Below are 24156 nucleotides of genomic sequence, written 5' to 3'. Positions count from 1 at the left end.
GTAGGTGCACATATTTAATGTTTGTTATATATGGAATGCTGGAGAGTGCACCTCATAATATTCTGTATCATGCAGAATTTTTATTGCAAATAATCATGTCAAAAAATTATAATATGAAAATTCCAACAAATAGACAGAACTGATGTATTTATAATGAACAAATTAGTAATAAGAAAAAAACCTCAATGTAACCAGAATCATATACAAACACATTCACAACAATATTTTCAAACATTTACAACAGTGTCATGTTTATATAGTTTCAGTGAGATTATAATCTAGCACAGAAGTAAGAGTATCTACAGATTAATGTGTTTAGCCTCCATAGTGAATTATTATAAAAAATGGAAACTTTTCAAGTTTACAATACTACTTCAGTTACAAACAACTTAAATAATTTTCTGAAGCATTCATATGTATGCAACTATTCAGCATTTACTTATGTGCATATAAGTCGGCATTCTGGATGATAAAACAGGGTAATATGAAAAACACACTGCTTGCATGGATTATTGGTGATTCAATGACTAGAACTAAATATCTTAGAGAGAGAGAGAGAGAGAGAGAGAGAGAGAGAGAGAGAGAGAGAGAGAGAGAGAGAGAGAGAGAGAGAGAGAGAGAGAGAGAGAGAGAGAGAGAGAGAGAGAGAGAGAGAGAGAGAGAGAGAGAGAGAGAGAGAGAGAGATTCAGATCTTAGAAGTTACTTTAATCCCTTTAACAGTTAAAACTCTCAATTTACAAACACTGACAACAATCTATAATATACATACTGTTCTCAAAAGTCCATTCAAGATGTGTACAACTTCAATCACACTTCACTATTGTATGCCAGCTACTTCTTTGTACAACTGAACCCTTGCTAACATATATGAATCTGTAATGCACCAGATGTTCTGCTGAGTACTATGGGGATTTGTGGCATAAATGTATAGTAAGTAATAAGCTCATGAGTAACTAGCAAGAGCAGGTTGGCTTTTAAGTATAAAAATATCACATTCTGACTTAAATAAATTTTTAAATCTTAGCATTTATAAGGCAAGTATTTCTCAAGCAAGTGTTTTGTTAGATCAAATCACTAGGGGTCCTTCAGGAATTCATGGCCGGCCACACCAGCCACGTGTGCCGCTCACAGCCTCACTATGTTGCTTCATGTTCCAATTACCCTTTGGTTTCAATATATAGTTTTATTTTAATAATTTTAAAATGGTGGTTAAGACAATGACAAGGTGGTTCACATCATGAAAAGTCAAGGGCTTGAAATATCCATTTTGCCTATTAAATAGATGAAAGCTACATTGATATTGGGGGTTTTCAATGATACATGCAGACTCAGAGCTAAGGCATCTGACCACTGCTGTGTGCCCTGCTTGGGTTGCATATACATATTACCAGATCCTTCATCTTGCAAGAATCACACAATATTAAAACCAATACACTCAAATTTGGACAGAAATACATGGATGTGCTATATCTTATGATCTTCGCAATCCAAACCCTGTTATTCTGGCATGAGGAAATCAATAATCAGTATACTGGAATGATGTTGACATCCAATTCACATGTTCAGTAAAGAAGTTATGTTTGATCATTCTTTTAACCAATATATTTGTCAATGATAGGCCAAGGAAAATATTTCCTAATTGTAATTCACAGGTGTAGATGAGAAAACAGATGACATTTTCACATTTAAAACCAGTTATGTGCTAAACACAGACTGATCCAGTGACAAAAACTGCATACCAGAGAGTGCTCATGCATTTCACAGGACATGTGCTAAAAGTGAAAGGTACAAAAGATAAAGCTTTCAGTCACTCCAAACTGATTGTTACCTGCATTCAATCTTTCAATCAGTGAGTATGATGGAACACTGCTAAAGTTTGCTACTGAAATCACAACACATGAGGGAAACCCACAACCCTCTGGGGAGGCTGCTTTGGGTGTTTTACTACAACAATATAACATCTAAACACCAAACTATACTACACACCAATTAATTATTAGGCCATTAAGTAGTTATAACACATCAATGCCAGTGTGTCCTAAACTCTTCCCAACAGTTATATGCTATGTGGAGTGGAATCATGGCTAATAGAACTAAACTATGCCTTTACCTGTGCTTATGAGATACATTTAAGGTCTGTCTACCAGGCTGACAATCCCATAAGGGATGGATCAGACAAGCACCAAGCACCACACACTCACACACATCATTCACACTCTTTATCCCATTGGCCCCTGGTGGAAAGGGATAGCCTCATGAATCCCCCTACTATATCCCAAGAGCATAGGAATAGCACAGCTGGCCACATAGTTCCACAGTCATGAAATGTAAACAAGCATGAGAGGGTGAAAGATGGCTTCACTATTCTGTCATAGTGGTGAGTGGCATTTACCTACATATAAAGGTACAACAGCATGAACTGCATTGGAAATCATTAACAACAATAATTTGTATGATACTACATATAATATTTGTATACATGTATGAAGAGCTGTTGATGTTTTTAAAAGTTCTATTAAGATTACAATATAGTGTGTGTGTGTGTGTGTGTGTGTTTTATTGAAAAATGCACTTTTGTTTGAATTTTAATATTAATGTGCTTATATAATTGCAAATTAAGGATATGTTTTTGTTTTAAGGGCAGGAGCTATACTACTTTTATAATGATAAGATATTATTTGTTGGATTACAAATAAGTTGCATGTTTTCTAAGTCTTATATATTTTTGCCATGGTTGTTATAAAGATTGTTTTAATGAGTTATATGTACTATTATGATTTTGTGGTCAATAAACAATTGAATTGAATTGAATGTGTGTGTGTGTGTGTGTGTGTGTGTGTGTGTGTGTGTGTGATTCACCTATGGTCGACTGCTGGTCACCCAGCCAGCGGTTCCCCTACGGAAAGAGCTCAGAGTTCATAGTGACCTATCTTCAGGTAGGACCAAAACCACTGACACACCACACACCAAGACAGTGAGGTCACAACCACTCAGGTTACATCCTGTACCTACTTGTTGCTAGGTGAACAGGAGCTGCACATTAAGAAGCTCGCCCATTTGCCTCGCTGCACCCGGGATTCAAACCCAGGCCTTCTTGGTTGTGAGCAGAGCATGCTAACCATTACACTACACAGTGTGTGTGTGTGTGTGTGTGTGTGTGTGTGTGTGTGTGTGTGTGTGTGTGTGTGTTTACCTTTTCTAATGTCTAAATCATCATACTTCCAATACTAAAAGCTCTCCAAAGGTATGATATAAATTATGATACATTACAACATGTCTCACTTCAGAGTTTACGATGAGCTGTTTACCTATTCCACTATTACTATGCTCTCATGCTGCCATGCTTGCATCAAGATGTCCAGTATACTGTTGCAGAAAATAGAAGTACATATATTCAAATATCATTGCATTTTTAGAATGAAGATCAAATGGGTGAAAATCAAAAGACATAATATTTCTCAGGCTAAGACACAGAATTTTTTGTCCCTGATTTGGAATGCATAATTAGTTCCCACTACTCCTTGCAAGACAGACCCAAGTTCAGACAGAATTTTATCATGAAATTGTACAAGATATAACACGAGTTTCCATGGATATTGCCATAGATTAAAGTACGGATTATTCTAAGTGGAAAATGTTCTGTGCACATATGCATTTTGAGGTGTTGTTTAGCCAAGGCATGAAATTCAAGTATAGCCTGACTATAGATACAACAGCCAGGCCAGGCAGATATCTACTCGTATGAGGGGATCTGAAACTGTAAATAATTCAGTCATGATTTCTACAAGTTTTGGAGCTTTACAGTATCCCCACGATAAGACGAGTGACAACAATGAACCGATATCGATTACTGGTGTGTATTACATAATGATAGTATGGATGTAATAAATGACAAATAAAATAATAGGTTGCATGGAACCATGTCTGCCCAGGTAGGGAATGGGAAGCAGCAAGGCTAGCAACAAATCAACTGAATGTTAGTCACATTGCACAGTTTCTTTCAGAGACAGTGACAATGAATACATTCAGATTGTACTGCATAACTTAAAGTAACGTGGAGTGTGTGGAAGTGGTGTTTCTCTGTCATGGTTACCCACCCTGACCAGCCACTGTAACTGTTGCCAGGCTTCACTTGAATTTCATACCACAGCTAAACAACACCTCAAAACACCTATATAAATACATGTATAACATTTTTGACTTAAAATAACCTGCACTCTCACTTCTGGCAATATTCACAGAAACTCATGTTACACCCTGTATGTACAAATAACGTGATGTAAATACGTAACCTTTGATTATAAGATTATATAAGTAGTCAGTTCAATATATTTCATATTAAAAGTAACTAAACTGAAATACAGAAAGAATGTATGAAATAATTTAACAATTTTCAAGACTATTTACATTTCTTCAGCAATTGTTTCTCAATGAAGGTGTAATGTGATGACTAGTCTATTACAAGAACTAAAAGTATTAACAACTTTGAAATGAAAAGGTAAGGAAAAGAAAAGTGTTTCACATAAGTAAAGTACAAAAAATGTAGAGTGATATCTGATTAACAATACATACATATTATATATACACACACACATGGTATCAAGCTTTCATAAATAACAACCTACAAGCCTAACTCCCCCCTCCCCCCCTAGGCCACCTCTAGCTCCATTGTGGGTGACAATATGCCCACCTCCAGGGCCTCCCTCTCCAGGTCCTGCAGCTGCCGCCTCAGCCGCGAGACCTTGGAGCGGAGAGCGGAATCTCGCTCCCGTAGCTCCTTCACCACCAGCCAGGCAGCCTCCTGGGGCCCCTGATCAACCACCCATCTCAGGTACACTCCAGCCCACAGTTGCTGAAAGGATATCATACAAAAGTATTTCAAGAAGATTTTGAAAAGCTATCAAGCATGATACACAGATGTAGTGTCCTCCCATTAACATCACCATTATCAAAGTCATTATCACCATTATTACTATTTCAGTTTTCCTCATTAGACCAGGCTTGACATAAATAGGAGTCATCAATTTGAGAAGAGAGATTGGCCAGTGTACTAGTCACAAAGCATTAGGAAACAGATCTTTCAAAATCATTTCAATGAGAATTAGAAAACAACTGGGAAAATAAGATTATTATGAATAATCAGTATATTCTAGCCCTCCTTACCAGACTCATTGGAGCCACAGAAGGCCATATCACACGCTGGTTTGGCTCATACATGGGGTTGAGGTACTTTGGAAGCACCTCATGTCGGTTGATGTATGACCATAGGCTGGCCGTCCTCTCTGGGGCTTTCATGGCTTTTCTCTCTCCTTCATTGTTCCCTAAAAATGTGCCTGTTGAAAAAAGAAAACCTGCTTTAAAGTTCAAAATACACAGCAGTGTTTCTTGCCATTTATTCATGTACAACTCATGTAAAAATAAGGAAATTTATCTGAAAGCCAATTACATGAATAATGTATACTAGAAGCAAGATTTTTAACTACGGAAGAGTATGAAAGTTAAACATCTTTTGTACTACTGTATAAAAATTTTCCTTGACCATGCCTGGGCTCTTAGTCTATAGTATGGTTGGCCACAAGAATTTTCCCTTTTCTTTTGGGAGCCAAAGGGACTAAGGCTGCATTCACACAAGCCAATTTTTGTGGTCAGTGGCCACCACAAAAAATGGTTGTCACAAAAAATGGTCAGTAGAAGCACTGTGCACATGAGCCAATTGGTGGCAGCCACAAATGAGATCAGTGCCATGTGGATCTGGTGGAAGCAGCAGCTGTCTGTGCTCTCTCTGTGAAGTTCACCATTTTTTTGTGGTTGCCACTGATCACAAAAAGTGGCTGGTGTAAATGTAACCTAAGATGTGAATGATGTGTGTCTGAATGTGTGGTGCCTTGTCTGGGCTAACATGTATAGGACTGACAGCCTGGTACAGAGATTGATAGATAATATGAAAATTTCTAATTCTCAACACTGACAACAGCATTGACACATTACTCCAAGCAAATAACTCCCTAGCAAGCTCAAAGATAATCTATCAATACATCACTCCACCACTGATGTCCCATTGTCATATCAAACACTTAACAAAAGCTCACCAAACTGTGATGAGTATGAATGTTCAAATAACATCACAAGGAAGTTTTCAGCAAATTCAAAGCTGCAGCTGAACTGAGAGTGAATCTGGTAGACACAATCCAGGAAGAGAAGGAAGGTTGGAGCATTGATCTTGGAGCGCTGGGCACTGGGTGTGTAGCAGGAGCGGGCATGACGGGTGGCAAATGGATGCCCACCTTGGATCCATTCTCGCTCAATAAGTGCCTCGAATCTATCAGGAAAAAGAAATAAATAATGGTTCTCCTTTAACTTTCTGCAGTAATTCACAAGCAGAAGGCAGACACATGCAACTATGTAATGAAAAAAAAAAAAAAAAAAACAATAAACGTGGCCAGACAAAACATGAAACAGGTGCTAAAAGATACAGCTTTGTGGAGTTAGATCAAAACATCAAGACACATGGTTATGTAGCTGAAGTGTTTATGCCCTCATGTGTTTTCCCCAAGACATCCTCAATATAAGCCCTCACCCTCTGACAGTCCGACAGTCTGGGTTAAGGATGATCTGGGCTAGTGAGGTGACCTGCAGTGCTGAGTCCAACCCATCTGTGTCATGGACCAGAACTGAGGCTCCATCCTAAGGAAGACAGGTGTATGATCACCAACCAATGCAGACAATGTTAACTGATTCATCTGTTCAGCAGTGCAGCAATCAATAACTACAAAATATAATGTTAGTTTAATTCAAATGTTTTTTTTAGAAGGAAAATCTGCTGTAACTCTATTTACTTCTCTTGATGTCCATAATAGCTTTAATGAATGTATACAACAGTAACGGAATAAGTACTAAATTTGTTCATACTAATTAGTTTTTTCTAAACTCAGTAAAATTAACTCACCATAAATCATGACAAAAACTGTAATACTTTTATCTTCTTTTTTTTTCTCTCAACAAAATTACTTTAATTCTTTGACTTCTTTATACGGCTTTCTCAGTGGCTTAGTGTTTGAACACTATCATCATCATTATACCCCTCACCTGGTCCAAGCACTGAGCCACCAGACAGGCACAGTTCAGGGTCTCCTTGATGTTGTTCATCCAGTTGCTGCTCTCAAGACGACTCAGCCACTTGTCGGTTCCAGAGTTTGTATCATTCACACCTAGAACACAAACAATGGAATAAATTTTTCATCACAACAAAGAAACCTGTCATTATGATAGTACTCCTTATAAAATTTTCATAAAGTAAATGTTTACCACGTAACATCATTGAGACAAATCAATTTCAAAGATTCTTTTTAGTATCTCTTCTTGCTTATTTTTAATTGTAACAAAATAATCACAGAGTAATTTATTTTTCTCTAGCAGAAATAATAAACATCAACCTTCTTAACACATCTTCTGAAATTCTCCCACATGATTACAATTCATGCTGAAACTGCTAGTATATGTTGCCTGCAAGTAGTAATTTCCAAAGATATACATTTAATTCATGAGCATTTTCATTCACATACTAATAAGCTCAAAAAAGAAAAATTAAAGCTATCATTTACTTTATATTTACACTCTCTTACTATATTCAATATGCAAAACAAACATCTCACACAAGGCAGTTTGTATAGAAGCTTCAACTCCATACCTTAAAAACCTCTACATTTCTTAGCCTACTCCTTCATTCCCACTGAAAACTACAAGGTAACTCTAGAAGCTCTCGCAGCTCCTTGGTACAATTCAAGGCAGAACAGAACATAGGGAGCAACACACTGTACCATCCATGAGTTTGGTGAGAGAGTCAAGCAGCATGTGGTGGCGGTCTATGGGTTTGTGGACGCGGCGCCAGTTGGGATAGTGTAGCTCTGGCTCGTAGCCTCCACCACGCAGCTGGTGGGGAGGATAATGTTTTGCACTAATCTGGCCTTCACAAGCTCCGCCATTCTCACACAACTATGTCTGTACAACCTACACTGTCTGTCTTATAGTCTGCTGCACTTCAATTTCTAAAATGTGCATCAGAAAAGACTTAATCATAGGCAGGACTTAATGATCATGATGTAACTTCAGATACAAAATATATTCTATTATACTTATATAATTTTTAACCATATAAAATGCATGCCATAATTTTTATAAGTAACTAAACAGAATTGTGATGATCACATCATTCTATATTAAAAAAAATTTGTAAGAATATTGTCAAAGCTAATGTAATATGAAATAGTAACAATATTGAACATTAACACTCTTGTGGCCTTCAAACACTACCATAAATGCAACCTTCTCTACATCTGAAAGTCATATTCTGTAGGCATGAAATCATTTCTCGTTTCTGCTTCTAGACACCCAGTGATATAAAAATTCTTTTAATTATATCCAATCTTTGTTAGCTGTATTAGTGCAAATTTACTAAAATAAAAAAATCAATGATATCAAACTTATTTTATATTGCAGCTCCCAATTAATTTCAAATGAAGAAGGGATTTACGTTATCTTGATTATGCAAAACTTACTATTCAAGTTGTGAAATCTCTTATATTAAAAAAAAAAAAAAAGTACTGCATCATCATTCATTCATTCAGTTTGGGAGCAGGCCTGCTGTATGCACTGTACAGTTATGTGCCCTACAGGAGCAAGAAAGCATCACTCAATCATACAAAAGCTGGAGAATCTTGCTGCAAAAAGAATTACAGAAGTATTTAGCATCCATTTAATTTTAGTGATCTTAATCATTATGCACACATATAGAAACACATAATGATTACAGTAAATTTCAAAATATTAAATGCATAATGATCTGAGACCTGACTGCCACAAGAGTGCTAAAAACAATAAGATTTTGTTAATGAAAAATAAAGGAAGTTTAAGCTTAATTTGAAATTGAGTATATAAGCAAGGGAAAAGAAATATATGTATAACAATAAGATTGAAATTCAAAAGGAACATACATTCTAATACATACATACATAAATAATATATATATATATATATATATATATATATATATATATATATATATATATATATATATATATATATATATATATATATATATATATATATATATATATATATATATATATATATATATATATATATATATATATTAGTTTGTGTTGTAAGGTGTCTGTATTCCTATATACTGTAGTAAATGGGATACATCTGGTATTAAGATCTGGCTATGTGTATACTCGTATCATATTCCTGAGAACTTTTAATTATACCTCTCTCTCTCTCTCTCTCTCTCTCTCTCTCTCTCTCTCTCTCTCTCTCTCTCTCTCTCTCTCTCTCTCTCTCATGTTCCAAAAATTACATTTTCACAATAAAAATAGATATGAATAGGTAATTAGTGAACAGTTTCCATAATAATATGCAATGTTTTGTCCCTAGTCACTAGTGTGCCTGAGAAATCTCAAATGTTTTATAAAATAAGAGAAGTATTCAATACATGAAGAGCATCACACATATGTAGACTTGACTTGACAGACAGCTGTTTGTGTTTTTTTTATGTTAATAAGTCATGTTTACTTACCGCATTCATGTTTTGTCTAACATAACATGAAGATCATGCTGGGTACATTTTCTAAAGTAATCTGAATCTTCAAGTAAATATGTACATAATAAATAAAAGCAACAAGTCATCCACATATATATATGTTGAGCCACATCTATAGCAGTTATATACAACTGATATAAAATTTGACGTAGTATATTAACACAAATTCACAAATATAAACAAACAGACAGCAGTCGCTAAGGATAAAAAAATTCTGCAGTACAAGCTAATATAAAGGCTTTTACCTGAATGCAAGCACATGACAGAAAAAGATGAATGACAATTACATTGGAAATAAGTAAAAGCAAGGAACCCTCAGTACAACGTACACACTCCAGTAACTCTTCTAAACTCACCAAAACCATTCTGCCTTTATCAAAATTTGTGTAGCTTTACTATTTGATGATGATCATGAATATTTCATGCCCTTCCCCTTTCATTTCTAAATCCTCCATGCTTTTTACTCTTCTATCAGAAAACACAAAATCAGGAGTGTACATTGCAAGAGGAAGTGACAGCATGCAGATAACCATGGACAACATATATTTACTAAAACAGTTTCCTATACCTGAACTTTTGCTGACTGCGCAAGATTCTGTGTATAAAAAGAATGCACTGTGAAAGCAATCTGTGCAAAACTATAGTTATTATAACATTACAAAATCAAGTATACTCAGTGCAACTATTCATATTTACCATACTTTAACTGTAAATACTTTTAATGATATACAAAATGATGAAGAGAAACATGCCTGAAACCAACTGCCCACATGTTACTAGTACACAAAAGAAGAAGAAAATTATTCACCAGAATAATAAAAATTCAATAATAATCTTAAGTCTATGTGTAATTTTAATACTTAAAGGAAATATGTAAGCAGGAAACTTAATACTAATCTTAAGTGCATATGACTGTGCCATACATTCAATAAATACTTAATTATCACCTAGGTGAGATCAATATGAATACAAAATTTATTTAACAAATACACTTCAAGAAATTTACTGCTCAGTGCCAGCATGACACTCATGCAGTAATCTGTCTGTAAGCCACTGAGAGAATCCCTGAATCAACACAAACTTCCACCAAGATATGAGGTGCCACATATAGGGTGTCCCTGGGAATGCACACCAAACCTCATTCAAGAAAACAATATTATATAAAAACAAATTTCCAAATTTTTCATTTCTTTTCATCATTATTATCCCTTTTTAAACCAGCTGGTATATTTCACTTATAACTGAAAAATTCTGCACTGACAAAAAATTAGCTTATTTTTGTTTTGTACTGTAACAGGAGCTTGCTTCCTAGCAGGAGTGGATGAGTAGAAGCCCAACCCTTCTGTGTATGAATGTAATATGTGTGAATGTGTGTAGATATGTGTGTGCTTTCTCCAAGAGATCAAAAAATTATCTTTATCATTTTCCGAAGAGTAAATAATGTGAGATAAAAAAAATCAAAGGATTATGTTGACCTTTTTTCTTTTTTTTTATGTCCGGTTTCCCTAGTTTATTAGGGCTAGAATGGTGCCTCTTAACGAAGAACTTTTCGTTTTGGCGTTTGGGAACTCTTATCCTGAGTGGATGCCCTTCCTACCCTCAGATCATGGCCAGGACTCAAATATATATATATATATATATATATATATATATATATATATATATATATATATATATATATATATATATATATATATATATATATATATATATATATATATATATATATATATATATGAACATGCATGCACACACACACACACAGAGAGAGAGAGAGAGAGAGAGAGAGAGAGAGAGAGAGAGAGAGAGAGAGAGAGAGAGAGAGAGAGAGAGAGAGAGAGAGAGAGAGAGAGAGAGAGAGAGAGAGAGAGAGAGAGAGAGAGAGAGAGAGAGAGAGAGAGAGAGAGAGAGAGAGAGAGAGAGAGAGAAAAAAAAAAATTTTTATAGAATGCCATTTGGGAACCTATTCCTAGTGAAGGGTCCACAGCACAGTGCTTGAGGAAATCGTGAAGCATCTGACTTACAGGAAAAGGAGCAATTAATTTAGGCCTGAATAACTATGATGTACACATATCAACTACTCTTATTTCTGGGGATGTCAGTCTGGTACCCTGCAATTTTACTACCCAATCATAATGAATGTTCACCCCCCAGTTTATGCTTTTGCTTCACCCGGTTGAAGAGGCAATTGATGAGATTATGATAACAGTAAACATTTATGAGTCAGACCAGTGCACAATATTCAAAATATGGAAAAAATGAATAAGGACAACTAGAGACAATGCACCCCTGAACAGATCCTGTTGTAATTACCTGATATATATATATATATATATATATATATATATATATATATATATATATATATATATATATATATATATATATATATATATATATATATATATATATATATATATATATATATATATATATATATATATATATTTATATATATATTTTTTTTTTTTTTTTTTTTTTTAACAGAAGAGGCAATTTGAAGATGTGCCTTGAAAGTCAATTTTGAATTTGAAGTAACACAAAGCAGCTTTGCAGAAATGAATTAGTTCATGGAACACCATCAGCAATACTCGGAGGATGTGATGACAGCCTGTTTGGGATCCAGGTGAAATAAGTCTATGATTTTGTTTTATGACCCTTAAGTTGCATCAGCCTATGATATTCTGAATGTCACTCATTAACATCAACATAACATAACATAGACTGTTATGTCTCAGTATTTCTAGCATATTCATGAATTACCAAAATTAAATCTGTGAAAATAAGATGACATACTCCACTTCCATCTTTACCTACATCATTATATCAATATGATGCAGCATCATTTAATACAGTAGTACAATTAATAAAAAGAAATGTTAAAATCAACAGGCCTGGCATCTGTAAATATCATTATACAATATTATGTATATAAATTATTAATACACATACCCAATTTTAACACTAGAGAGCATTTTTGTTCTAGGTTAGCCTTGGTCATTGAGTCTCCTCACAGCAGCATGCCATCATGCCAGAAGTCACGTGAGACTGGATCATGAACAAAATCATGAGGAAAACAAAAATCCACTCAAACTTTTGTGCCATGCACTAATGAGTGATGTGTGCAGTTTTCATCAAATGACTGATATAAGTGTTCATGACAGCAACAACATGGCTAAAGGTACTCACGAGAGCATATCTTCCCAACTGGAGCCCTGTAACTCATATGACAGTTTTCATAAGTTTCTGCAAGCATTATTTGCTTCATATAGCCAGCTGCCAGGTTTGCTCACCTTACAGAACAAAACTGCCCATTATAAATGGTGAATTCAGCATACATCACATCACTGGAGTACCTCCATTGAAAGCAATGTGATTCCCTTTCTTTTTTTATAATGTTACAGGTCAAGTTCTGTGATAAGGTGCTCAGCTAGCTACAAAAAAGTCTTGATCCTAGCTTACCACAGTTTTTTCAGTGGATGCAGTAGCATTCCTTCATAACCTTAGCTGATGCCATATCACTGTTGTGGCTCAGTCACTTTGCAATTCTACCGCTGCACTCCATTAAACAGCAGATATACCACAACAAATATATGTATAAGACTTTACTCTTAAGACGATATAATACTCCAATGGAAATTCAGATCAGGAATTTTCTTTCATTTTTAACTCTTATGTATGTACTCACTTACCACAAGACAGGGACATCATGATATGCATGATACTCTTTGTATGATCTCATGTTTCATGCAGTCTGTTCATTCTCTGTCCTTCAACTAGGCCATGACTACACCTCAACACAAAGTTTCCTTTTCTCCAATTTATACTCACAAGAGTTTCTTCCTATTCATATTCATAAATATTACTTCAGGGTCTTTTACCAGCTTTCAAAATGTTCTCACCATCATTTCTAATATCAAAATATCAGGTTACCCTAGTTATTTATTTATTTATTCTCTTTTTTTTTCACAAGAATAAAAAGACTGTCTAAGAAAAGAATGGTTACTTTTGTCACAGCCAGTCCTTGGGAACAGGCATCACAGAGAGAGGAGTAGATAGTCTACTTTTTTTTCCAGACTTACACAACCAATATTGTGTGTTGGGACTTGAGTAAGTGGTGTGTGAGTGCCACTGCAATATACTATGTTGACATGCATGAAGCAGTAACGACCAACACCACAAACACATACCATATAGTGCATGACTGTGTGTCTGAATTACATCATTCTGGGAAATGAGGAAGACTGAAATAAATTATTATATTTACAAAGTTTGCAATGTAGGAAAAATTCAATATACTGACTGAATCAAGATATGAACTTATTTAATATAAGGTATGTAGACTCAGCACACTAACAATGAGAAAATGTTTTTAGAAGAAATGTTCTCCAAAACAGACTCTGAACTCTTATTTTAATTCATTCAGTTATGACCCTATATAACATCCAGAATTATCTTGTCAGTGTTCCAGTTTCAGTTTCTTTAGATACAGAATTTGTGCCACAATGACATGCCAAGCAGAACATGAATGAGTATGGACCACACAAAATCTGTTATTTTCAACAGGAAATAAAATACCATTTGTGATTAAAATGGAAGTTTGTAACACATAACATTTGTAGTAGTTGATGTCTTTCTTTAACCTACCAGAAGATTGCAAATAATGACACTTGTGAAGAATGTAACTTCACAAAATTTTTGTATGAAGTCAACAACTACTCAAAATACTGAAAATAATATAATTGATGTATTTTTATTGAATATATATTAGGCATGGAATACTTTTCAAAGGTGACCATAAAAGCTGTAGATCAGTCATAACCTTGGAAAGTCTGGAGATAAGACTCCAATAATAAGCTTCAGGGACACAATCCCACTTTTCAAGCATGGTTTTGTAGGGCTTCAGAAAAATACAAGTCCACCAACCTTCATCTTCTGTTGCAGTCTGACAGACAGCAGTAGGTAACAGAATAAAGCCACTTTGAGCAATATATGTTAAGTGCACCTCTAACTTAAACTGCAAAAATTCAAGGGGGTTACCAAAAATAAGGAACAAAAAGCATAAACCTCTGGAAAATCTGCAATTATCTTAAACATCAAAGAAAACATGATCAAATCCAAAACAACATGCTCAGAAATACTGCCCACATACTTTACTAATTATAATTATGCACCAACTTTAATAAAAAAAAATGTCCCAAAGCATCAAATACATGCTTCATAAAAAGGTCACCTAATGGAAGTTTATTACAATAAAGAAACTTAGTACTTAACATTTCTTACCTTTGCAGACTGTGCCAGATTTTGAGTGCGAGTGTCGATGATGTAGCCTCGCTTTTCTCGAGCGAGCACACTGTTCAGTAAACGCTCATCCTCCTTGCATCGCTTTCCATTGGCAGTGATGAGAGGCTGACCACTTCTCAGAAGAACAGCCTGGAACAATGGTGATCTTCATTAAACACAAGACTTCACATATACATTAATATCAAATCTTATCATGTATACCAAACACCTTTTCTTAATGTGCCACTTTCACCCAAACAGAGGTCAGCCCTTACCAATCCTTCATGACGGTAAGCCAGGACGGGAAAGCGACCTCCTTGGCGGAAGTTGGCAATAGCTACAAGATCACTGTCTTCTACGTTCTTTGGCACCACAACAGCAGCTGGATATGATGAACAAACCTGAAATTTAAAAAATGGCACTAATTAAAATACTAAATAATGTCCACATAGACAGTGACTCAAGGTTTTACTTCTGCAATTTATTTCCTATCATCAGTGATTAACACATGCAGAGTAGTACATCTCATCTACTGAATCCTTTTACTCTCTGAATAAGGAAGCTAATCACTTCTTTCCCATTTACCAAACATTTATCAAATCATTACATCAAATATCACACAAGAATAATACTGCAGAAGCTTGATCACCATGATGCTGTGAATTCTTTTACCTTGTAATCCTTGTTAACATAAGATATCCTCCAGTCATCACCTGGCTGGATGACACGGGAAAACTCAGACTCTGGCAGGAAGGTGGTCCAGCCGTCCTCCAGGACATTGTACATGGCACGGTAGAAAAAGGGATACTGGAATGTTGGATCCTCTGGAAGAAACATTATGGGCTTAAAACTGTAGACAGCAATAATAATTAGTACATGCATATGAGTACAAATGAAACTGTAATGTGGTTACCTCAGTACCACCTAGTACAGGGTTCTCAGAAGTAACAAAGTATTAAAATATACCAAGACACTTTAAACCTAACTATAGCTTACTATGAGAAAATGTGATGAAAATGTTCAAGAATCAGCATAATGACAAACAGCAAGGCTGATGATCAAAGCACAATAATCCACCACACACGTACCCACACGAATGAGATCCTCTAACGTGTCAGCAACTTTGGCAAATTGGTCAGCACCAATGATGTCCAGCTGGAGGATGCGCAGGTCCTTACACTTGAGCCACAGTGTTCCCCCCGTCATGCCCTGCTGTCTTCTCTCGATGGCATCAATGTTGCTGTGCAGCAGCTGATGGGAAATTGGTACATAGAACAATTTCAGCTTCATATCACACTCTGGTCCAGATAAAAGAATATATTAATTAGCTTCTTTAAAATTCAGGAGCTCTACTGGTAATTTTACAGCTACAATACTGATTACTCTGTTCCTTGTCATCACCATCTTTGATTCCTCAGTTGTTGGTATCTAAACAGATATACCAAACCAGCTCATCTGTAACAGCTCTTGGTATTTAAAATTCCCTTTAGCTTGAAATCCCTTAAAATGTATTTAGAAAATACCATACCGTCAATACAACAAGCTTTCTATGAAATCTTTTACAATGTCAAGCTATCACATGACATGGATATACTCCACAGGAACATGACAGGTATAGTCTTCACAAGAAAAGTTATATTCTGAGTAAAGAAAATATATACCTGGTTCACTGAGCAATACTGAAGCCTTTTTCCAACCAAACACTGGCTTCACAAATTGTAATTCTGTATATGTACACAATATGAAGTAAGTTGTAAAGTTATAGTTTTACGATCATAGGTTTACATCTATAGATTTTAATGTTCTCCCTATAGCTAAATTTGGTATGACCAGAATCTTAGCTATTTCACTATACTGTTGATCTCTACTCATACTCAACTTGGGGAAGCTGACCATAAGGTTTACTAATGTAGCTGAATGCACCTTAAGGTGGTAGGCAGTAAAATCTATAATACATTGTCATTGTCATGCTAAGACAACTAACAATCCACTCCACTAACCCAGAGTTCTTCTGGCTCCTCCCCATGAGCAGACACAATGAGGTGGTGCCCTGTGATGCAGAGTGTGCCATCCAGCACCCGGTGGTGGGGCCGGTGGAGCATCACACGGTCACATCGAGAGATGCGGATCAGCTCAGCAAACTCCATCTTCACTGAAACTAAATGATACAGAATAGATGGGATTCCACACTTAAGCACTAACCACTACATCATCAGACAATTCTTTTCCACCTGCTCCACACAAAGGTGGAGACATGTGATCCGCAGTGACATTCAGTTCCATAAAGGAGCATCAAAAAAGACGACTGCAAATGTTACACTCCATTATATGTACATAACAAGAACAGTAACACAGTAAAGCTCCTGAGATTCCTAATTGGAGATTTCCTTGTTGAAGATGACAGACAAAAATGTTGCATCTTATAAAAAAACAAGGTTATACACCATATCATGATGTCCATATAAGGTGCTATAAAAAATTCTGAAATTTTGACATAAAGAACAAACCATGTCTGATTTACTCCTTGCCAGCATCCCTTTCAAGCAAGTAACCTCGTACAGCAATGCTTCATGTTCAGTGCTCTTGTTATGCTTAGGGATAATATCACTTCATAACACAATTCTCTGCATTCCTCACAATCAATAAATCACTGTGTTGGCTAGTCTATAAACATATCTTGACAAAACCAGTTAAATAACCACTGCTTCTTAATTATCAACTATCTTTGGAGAGCTAGTATACTGGCAGATCTGGGATCTCTCCAGCTTCATCAAACATGCTCATCTAAGACTGACTTTCAATCAGTCTGGAGCTGGCCATCAGATACCACCAGAAACCACACAGACACAGCTTTACATCTTGTGGCCTATGTATCTTGTGTTAGTTTTAGTGAAGGTCTGTATCTCAGAGGCTTTAAGTAAAGCCTCTGGGCAGATATTATTAAGAGTGGTCTCTTTAGAAGCTTGTTAGTTTAAATTAGTTTTGTTTTTTAAGCAAGTTTTACATAAAGCAGTAAATATGTGTCAGCTTACATTTAAATTCGTTTATAGTTGAGATTAGGGTTACAATTTTATATTAGATCTTAGTGTAATAATCGGTGACCAGTCTGACTGAATTAGAGGCAATCTGCTAAATAATAATCACCGTGCAGGCCAGTACATAACCCCCAGGCCACCTATAATTAACACCGCCATTCATGAGAGGCAGTGAAGCAACATAATAAAGAATTACAACATTAGACGCTGGAATCACTGTCTAGAACCACTATACTTCTGAGCAAAATAAGTAGGACAGTTGAGGAACAGTACAGTGAATTAATCAATGAAACACGTCACTTTTCAGTTCATACTATCCATTAGGGAAGTGAAAAGTAAAGCTTTGGGGTCTTATATACAAAGAACCAGAGGTTACATTGCAGTTATGTTGACTGAGTACATAAAATGTGACTCACGCGTCCCATACAGCGAAAGTGACACTCCAGTAGCAGCCGCCCTCCTCACGCCCCTCAGCTGTTGTTTGTTTGGGCCGAGAGGAGCACTAGGGCGGGAAATTCAAAGTCTGCACTTTGATTTTAAACGAACAGAGAAATTAGAGTAATAGTTCCTAAACTGGGGGCCATGTAGCAGAATGTAGAGGGCCATAATCTGAGGATATGTATGTATAAAATCAAAGGAGTTTAGCGGGTAGGCAGCCAGTAGAGGGAACTTATAGGTTCAGTTTAATGACTAGACTACAACAAATGGCTTTTCGATATCTCCTACCAATTTCATCAGCTTGTTCCTGTGAGGCTGCATTCTCTCAACTACTCCGCATCAAAACGAAATATCGCAACAGACTTGAAGTGAAGCATGACCTACTGTGTTCTCTAAGACCTAAGTGAAACAAAACCAAGAATTAAGAAGTTTGTTGATAATCTGCAACATCACCCCATCATACTGAGTGGAATGGGGATTCAAGTAAAGGAAACATGAACCTGGCATGAATGTTCAAAAGCAAATAGCCTGGAAGGAGGTGGATGTGTGCCCAGTGAAGGCCATGGTTGTGGCAGTTATTTATATTACTCCCTATGATAGCATTTACTTCAGAATTATAAAGTCATCAGAGTTATCACGTTCAAAGATCAGATCATATGGCGTAGGTTTAGTACATTTTTAAACTAGTGGATTTTTTTTTTTCATTGTTGAAACAGCTTTTCACTATAATGCCATCTTTTAATTACTCTTAATATGGACATTTTTTTTTTATGTGCATTATGTTATTCCTTTAGTGCCATTTCAATAATTATATGAGATTCAGAAAATTTCTTTATTAATACTTAACAAAAGAAAAAAAATAATAAATGGAATCAATAAAATGGCAGGATTTGCTAGTGTTTTTTTTTTTTTTTTTTTTTTTTCACCTAGAACTTTAGAACTAATGAGTGTAGGACTACAGACAATCAGTGTAGTCATGGGTTACGCTTGGTGGTGGGGCCATGGACTTTTTGGAAGGAAAACTCTTAATGTCATTAACCTTGGCATCCAACGGTTGCACCTTTTCTTTCCCCCCCCCTCCCCTTTATATCCAAGGTAATATACGCATGCTTTAACAAAGTCAGTTTTCATTGAGTTTACAGTGAGATTTACATTGTCAAGTTTTTGGAGCTTTTTCATCAATAAAACTAGATGTTCCTTCCAATCCTCAGAGTACAAAATTATATCATCAATATAAACAGCACATCCGTCTACATCCTTTAATACAGTACTGACAAGTCTCTGAAAACAACTAGAACTGTTCTTCATCCCGAAGGGAAGGACCTTGTACTGAAAAAATCCGTCCATTGTAACAAATGCTGTAATTTCTTTAGCTCGTTCAGTCAATCCTACCTGCCAGCTGTCTTTCAGCAAATCTATTTTTGTCATAAACCTGTCATTTCCTAACTGATCTATACAATCATCGATTCGTGGAATAGGATACGAGTCGCTTTTTATCAAATCATTGACTTTCCTAAAATCAGTTCAAAACCTGTAACTATCACCTCCAGGTTTCGGCACCAAAACACAGGGCGAGCTCCAAGGGCTGATGCTAGGTTCTATCAAGTCATTATCAAGCATATATTGTATCTCTTTCCTCATGTTCTGTCTCTTAACTGGGTTTACTTTATATGGATGTTTAACTGGCTTTGCACCATTTACCTCTATATCATGAACAATTACATCAGTTTTAGGTACATCACTGAATAATGATTTAAACTCATTAATGATCGTACCACCCCTTTGTTTCATTCTGAGCCTCATTTAAGTTCTTCCTAGCAATTTCGTTAGCTTTTATTAGTTTCCCCTTGAAAGTTTTCACATATCGGGGTACATTGAATATTCCATTATTTCCCAACCACTTTTCCTTTAACATCATTAATGGACCACGCACCTCGTGTCCACATACCAGATCGATTCATTTACAGCATCTCAAAGCAAATAATGCTAAAGGCAGTGCCTCATCCCACTCTCTATCCCTCTCTTAACAGTACATTTTTAGTATGTTCTTGAGAGTCTGGTGAAACCTTTCTATGCACCCTTGCGATTGAGGATGATAAGCACTAGATAATTCTTGTTTGATGCTTAATGCTTTCAACACATTCTTGAATAACCTTGATGTAAAAATTACTACCCTGGTCTGACTGGATAGATGGCAATCCAACCCATGGAAAAAAAAAAAAAATTCACTAGCTCCCTTACAATTACTCTACTATTTATGCTTCTCAAAGGAATGGCCTCAGGAAATCTTATAGCTGTGCACATGATTGTCAGTATATACTGGTTACCTCTTCCCGTACGAAGCAACGGCCCCTCACAATCAATTACCACCTTGCTGAATGGGACAGTCATTACTGGCACGGGTCGCAACGGAGCTCTGGGAATTGTTTGATTAGGTTTATCTTTCCTTGTCATTCGACAAGTGGACACGTTCTACAATAGTTTGTTGTATCTTTGTTTATTCCAGGCCAAAAGTAATGACAACTAATTTTCTCTAATGCTTTTGCCACTCCCAGGTGACCCTACCAAACATTCCCATGAGCGACCTCCATCAGCCTCGTCCTATACTTCTTAGGTACAATAATTTGCTTTGTCACCATTGTTACCACTAGTTCACCACTCTTCCTAAATTGGAGATGGTTATTTAGATTTAAGGACTGATGGTAAATTAACGAGGGTTTTCCTTATCATTTGAGACGGTACTATAAGGTAATTTAAGTGTCTGGAATTAAAATTGTAATGGGCCATTTGGTGTTGTATTTTGTTATGTTCTTTTACCTATGCCTCTGTGTACACATTTTTGTCTATTCAGTATGTTCATTGTAGATTATTTACTTTCTTCTGTGTGTCATTTGATAAAGGATTTTGTGGATGATTATTTAAACTACTGTTGTAATCACTGAAGGGGGCGGAGTTAAGAGAGACTCCGCCCACGTCATTTAATGTGGAAAGGAGTCAATGAAGGGGAATTCTTTCTTTTGTCCGAGGGTGAAGCGGGCAGACAGTAGCGGGTGGAGAGCTGAGGAATGGAGTGGTGGTTCTACCTACCCATACTTGGAGTGGGATATGGTGAATGTTCCTACTTTTACGTGGACTGGGGGGCGGAGCGGTGGTGGCGCGGGTCGTGTGTGGCGGTACTGATTGATGGAGTGGTGGCAGTGTTTGCTGCACGTTTGTTCTTGGTAGTGTGTTAAATGGTATGTGTTGACATGACTGGGTGTCAAATGTTTTCTTGTGTTGGTGTGATGCATTAGACTGAGATATTTTCTTGATATTGCATTTAGTTATCCAGGAAAGAGTGAAATTGTCTGTATGTGTGCCCGTCTGTCTGTGCTGTTTTGGATGAAACTAGTCCATTCAGGTTAGCTGTGTGAGGTAGTGTGTGGACAGTTATTTGCTTTCCTTGGTATTGCAGTGAGTGGGCAGACACCGAGGAAGACTGGAGGTGACAGAATTGGGGGGCCTGTCCGTGAGATCTTCTTCCATGTGTGATTTGTGATCAGTGACTCCATGTAAATAAGTGCGATACGTCTCGCCATACACTCCATTCCACCCGCAAGACTCGCTGCCCTGCGTGGTCCTGTACTCCTGTGACCACTGTTCATGGACATGCGCTTCTGTACTCTACCAAGATAGTGCTTATAATGATGGTGATTTGTCAAGATGGCGGACCATGTGGAACAGTTCATTAACTCTTTGAATGTCCATTATTTGTATTAGTGTAGTAGAGAAGAGCTTGGTGTGCTACCAGGTTGACTTGGTGTTAAGTTGACTGCTAGGCTCAGCGAGGACGTGCAGAAAGAGTTGGTTACGATGTTGACAAAGGTCTGTTGTGTGTGGAGGAACAGCACGGTGTTAAGTTTACTGCTAGGCTCAGCGAGGACGTGCAGAAAGTTAGATACGATGTTGACAAACGTCCGTTGTGTGTGGAGGAACAGCACGTCCATGAAAGTATGAAAGTGAACAAAGTGAAGTGGGAACAAGTAGTGGAGGAGTGCGGTGGGAAATGTCCGGCAGTGAAAGGTACATATTGGAAAGGATGAAAAGAGGTTGGAACTAAAGAAGGCAGAAGTGGAGATGAAAAGGTCAGAGAAGGGAGACGGTGATTTGAGAGGTGATTCGGAGGATAAAAAAAAAACTTCATTTGTCCCGGATTTTGTTGAAAGTGAGGCAGCCTCAGAGGACTTTCTCTGAGGCAGAGGACTTTCTCTAATTCGAGAAGGTAGCAGAGTTGAGAGGTTGGCCAGTGGAAGAGTGGGCACTCTTAGTACAGATAAAATTGAAGGAAAACCCAGGGAAATTTATAATAGTATATGTTGATGAGTATAGGGACTGTGCCGCTGTTAAGGAAGCAGTGTTGTCAAATGTACGCTTGGCTCCTGAGGTATATAGATTAAAGTTTAGGGCATTAGAGAAAATCCATAATTGCACATACATGGAAATAGCTAGAGAATGTACCCTAAAGTTGGATAAGTGGCTCAAAGCTGAGTATGTTAAAAATGTGGAGGACATGAAAGAGGTGATTTTGTTAGAGCATTTTCGGAACCAATTTAGGAACCGAATACATCCTAACATGAAGTATAAAAGCTGATAGAAAGACTGTAATGGAAGTAGGACGTAAAACTGATCAGCTTGAAACAGCATATTGGGTATGTAGGAGGGATGTAGGAATCAGGGTAAATTCCTGAAGTCGGAACTGTTTCAAGGGAAGGTTTAATAGTGCACATGTGGCAATGCAGCCAAATGTAAATGCTCAGTTTGTAAATAGTAACTGTTTTGCAAATTCAAGCAGTATACAGGGCAAGTATTGCGTCCTTCTTCCAAGCTGAGTATCAGTGTTGAGGACAGAATGTATAATGATTTGGAAGGTAAACCATCAATTTGGTGCTTCAGCTGTGGGCATCCTGGTCACTTTGAGTAGGGATTGTCAACAATCAAGTAAGGAAGCAAAATGTTCTTATTGTGGTAGTTTAGGCCATAAGGATTTCATTGTAAGAACAGTAGTTTGGCAGGTAAGCCAAAGTGGCATTGAGTGTAATGAAGGAACTATGTTGTAGTGGAGGAATGTACTGCTGCTGTGGAATTTGAACCATTTATTATTAGAGGAATGATAAAATTAGACAGTGGTTCAGGGAAGGAAATGGCTCTTAAGAGATACAGCTGCAAATGTGGACCTAGTGCTTCGAGATGTATTGGAATGGATAGAGCTCTCACGGTGAACAAATAGAGGTGAGAGGCATTAATTCTATTAGTGTTGTGCCGGTGCATTATGTATGGCTATAGAGCGGATTTGTCAATGGAAGAAGAGTTAAAGTAGGTGTGAGTGATAAGTTAGCGGTCAGTGGTGCACAGATGCATCTAGGAAATGACCTAGCAGGTAGAAAAGTTCCTGATCCAGCATTTGTGGAAAGTCTACTGGTAAATTATAATTTTTTTCCCTGAGGTAAGTGAGGGAGAAAATTGAGGAAAATGCTATATATATCCATCATATGTTGTGACAAGTTAAGGGTAGAAACTTGTAAGTGGATTATGGTGTGGGTGAGGATAATGGTGATCTGAAGGAGAGCTTAGGTGTGTTGTTTGATCAGAATGTTGTGAATATGAAGATGGAAAATAAGGGCCATTACGAGGTAGAGGTATTGCCTGACGTCGTGAACAAGGAGGAGTTGATTTAGGAGCAGAAACGGGATGGTAGCTTACAATCTCTATGGAGCAGAGCTGAGATAGATAAAATATCTGCTGATTATGTTGGACATTATGTA

The 24156-nt window shown here is 36.8% G+C and overlaps 1 protein-coding gene and 1 long non-coding RNA gene across 4 annotated transcripts; one reads left to right on the top strand and one right to left on the bottom strand.

Annotated features, from left to right (window-relative positions):
- LOC135102252 (myotubularin-related protein 9-like) lies at positions 1-18412 on the bottom strand. 3 transcript variants are annotated; one of them, XM_064007177.1, is made up of 13 exons: positions 18334-18412; positions 16883-17040; positions 15971-16133; positions 15555-15706; positions 15158-15283; positions 14883-15032; positions 10168-10194; positions 7819-7930; positions 7088-7209; positions 6579-6685; positions 6091-6320; positions 5165-5334; positions 1-4853 (listed from the first exon to the last, which is right to left on the bottom strand). In XM_064007177.1, the coding sequence occupies exons 2-13, from the start codon at positions 17027-17029 to the stop codon at positions 4650-4652; spliced, it is 1710 nt and encodes a 569-aa protein (XP_063863247.1). In that variant the 5' UTR covers positions 17030-17040; positions 18334-18412; the 3' UTR covers positions 1-4649. The 3 variants fall into 3 exon arrangements, with proteins under 3 accessions (XP_063863247.1, XP_063863248.1, XP_063863249.1); XM_064007178.1 differs by having other exon boundaries at positions 18345-18400; XM_064007179.1 differs by lacking the exon at positions 10168-10194.
- A 2970-nt stretch (positions 18413-21382) lies between these two features.
- On the top strand, positions 21383-23637 carry LOC135102251 (uncharacterized). The gene is made up of 2 exons (XR_010269601.1): positions 21383-21591; positions 21810-23637. It is a non-coding gene; the product is annotated as an uncharacterized LOC135102251 (long non-coding RNA).
- The last annotated feature ends 519 nt before the right edge of the window (positions 23638-24156 follow it).

The sequence above is a fragment of the Scylla paramamosain genome, chromosome 7 (genome assembly GCF_035594125.1).
Source record: "Scylla paramamosain isolate STU-SP2022 chromosome 7, ASM3559412v1, whole genome shotgun sequence".
Lineage (NCBI taxonomy): Eukaryota > Metazoa > Arthropoda > Malacostraca > Decapoda > Portunidae > Scylla > Scylla paramamosain.
The sequence above is the reverse complement of the archived record's forward strand: the minus strand, read 5'-3'. Positions and strand labels throughout refer to the sequence as shown.

Excerpts from the sequence above, each read along its gene's own strand:
- LOC135102252 (XM_064007177.1), bottom strand. The coding sequence starts at position 17,029 with ATGGAGTTTGCTGAGCTGATCCGCATCTCTCGATGTGACCGTGTGATG. Across the intron at positions 16,134-16,882 it reads AGGAGCCAGAAGAACTCTGG|CTGCTGCACAGCAACATTGA; the intron begins GTTAGTGGAGTG and ends ATTTCCCATCAG. Across the intron at positions 15,284-15,554 it reads ATGTTAACAAGGATTACAAG|GTTTGTTCATCATATCCAGC; the intron begins GTAAAAGAATTC and ends TTTAAATTTCAG.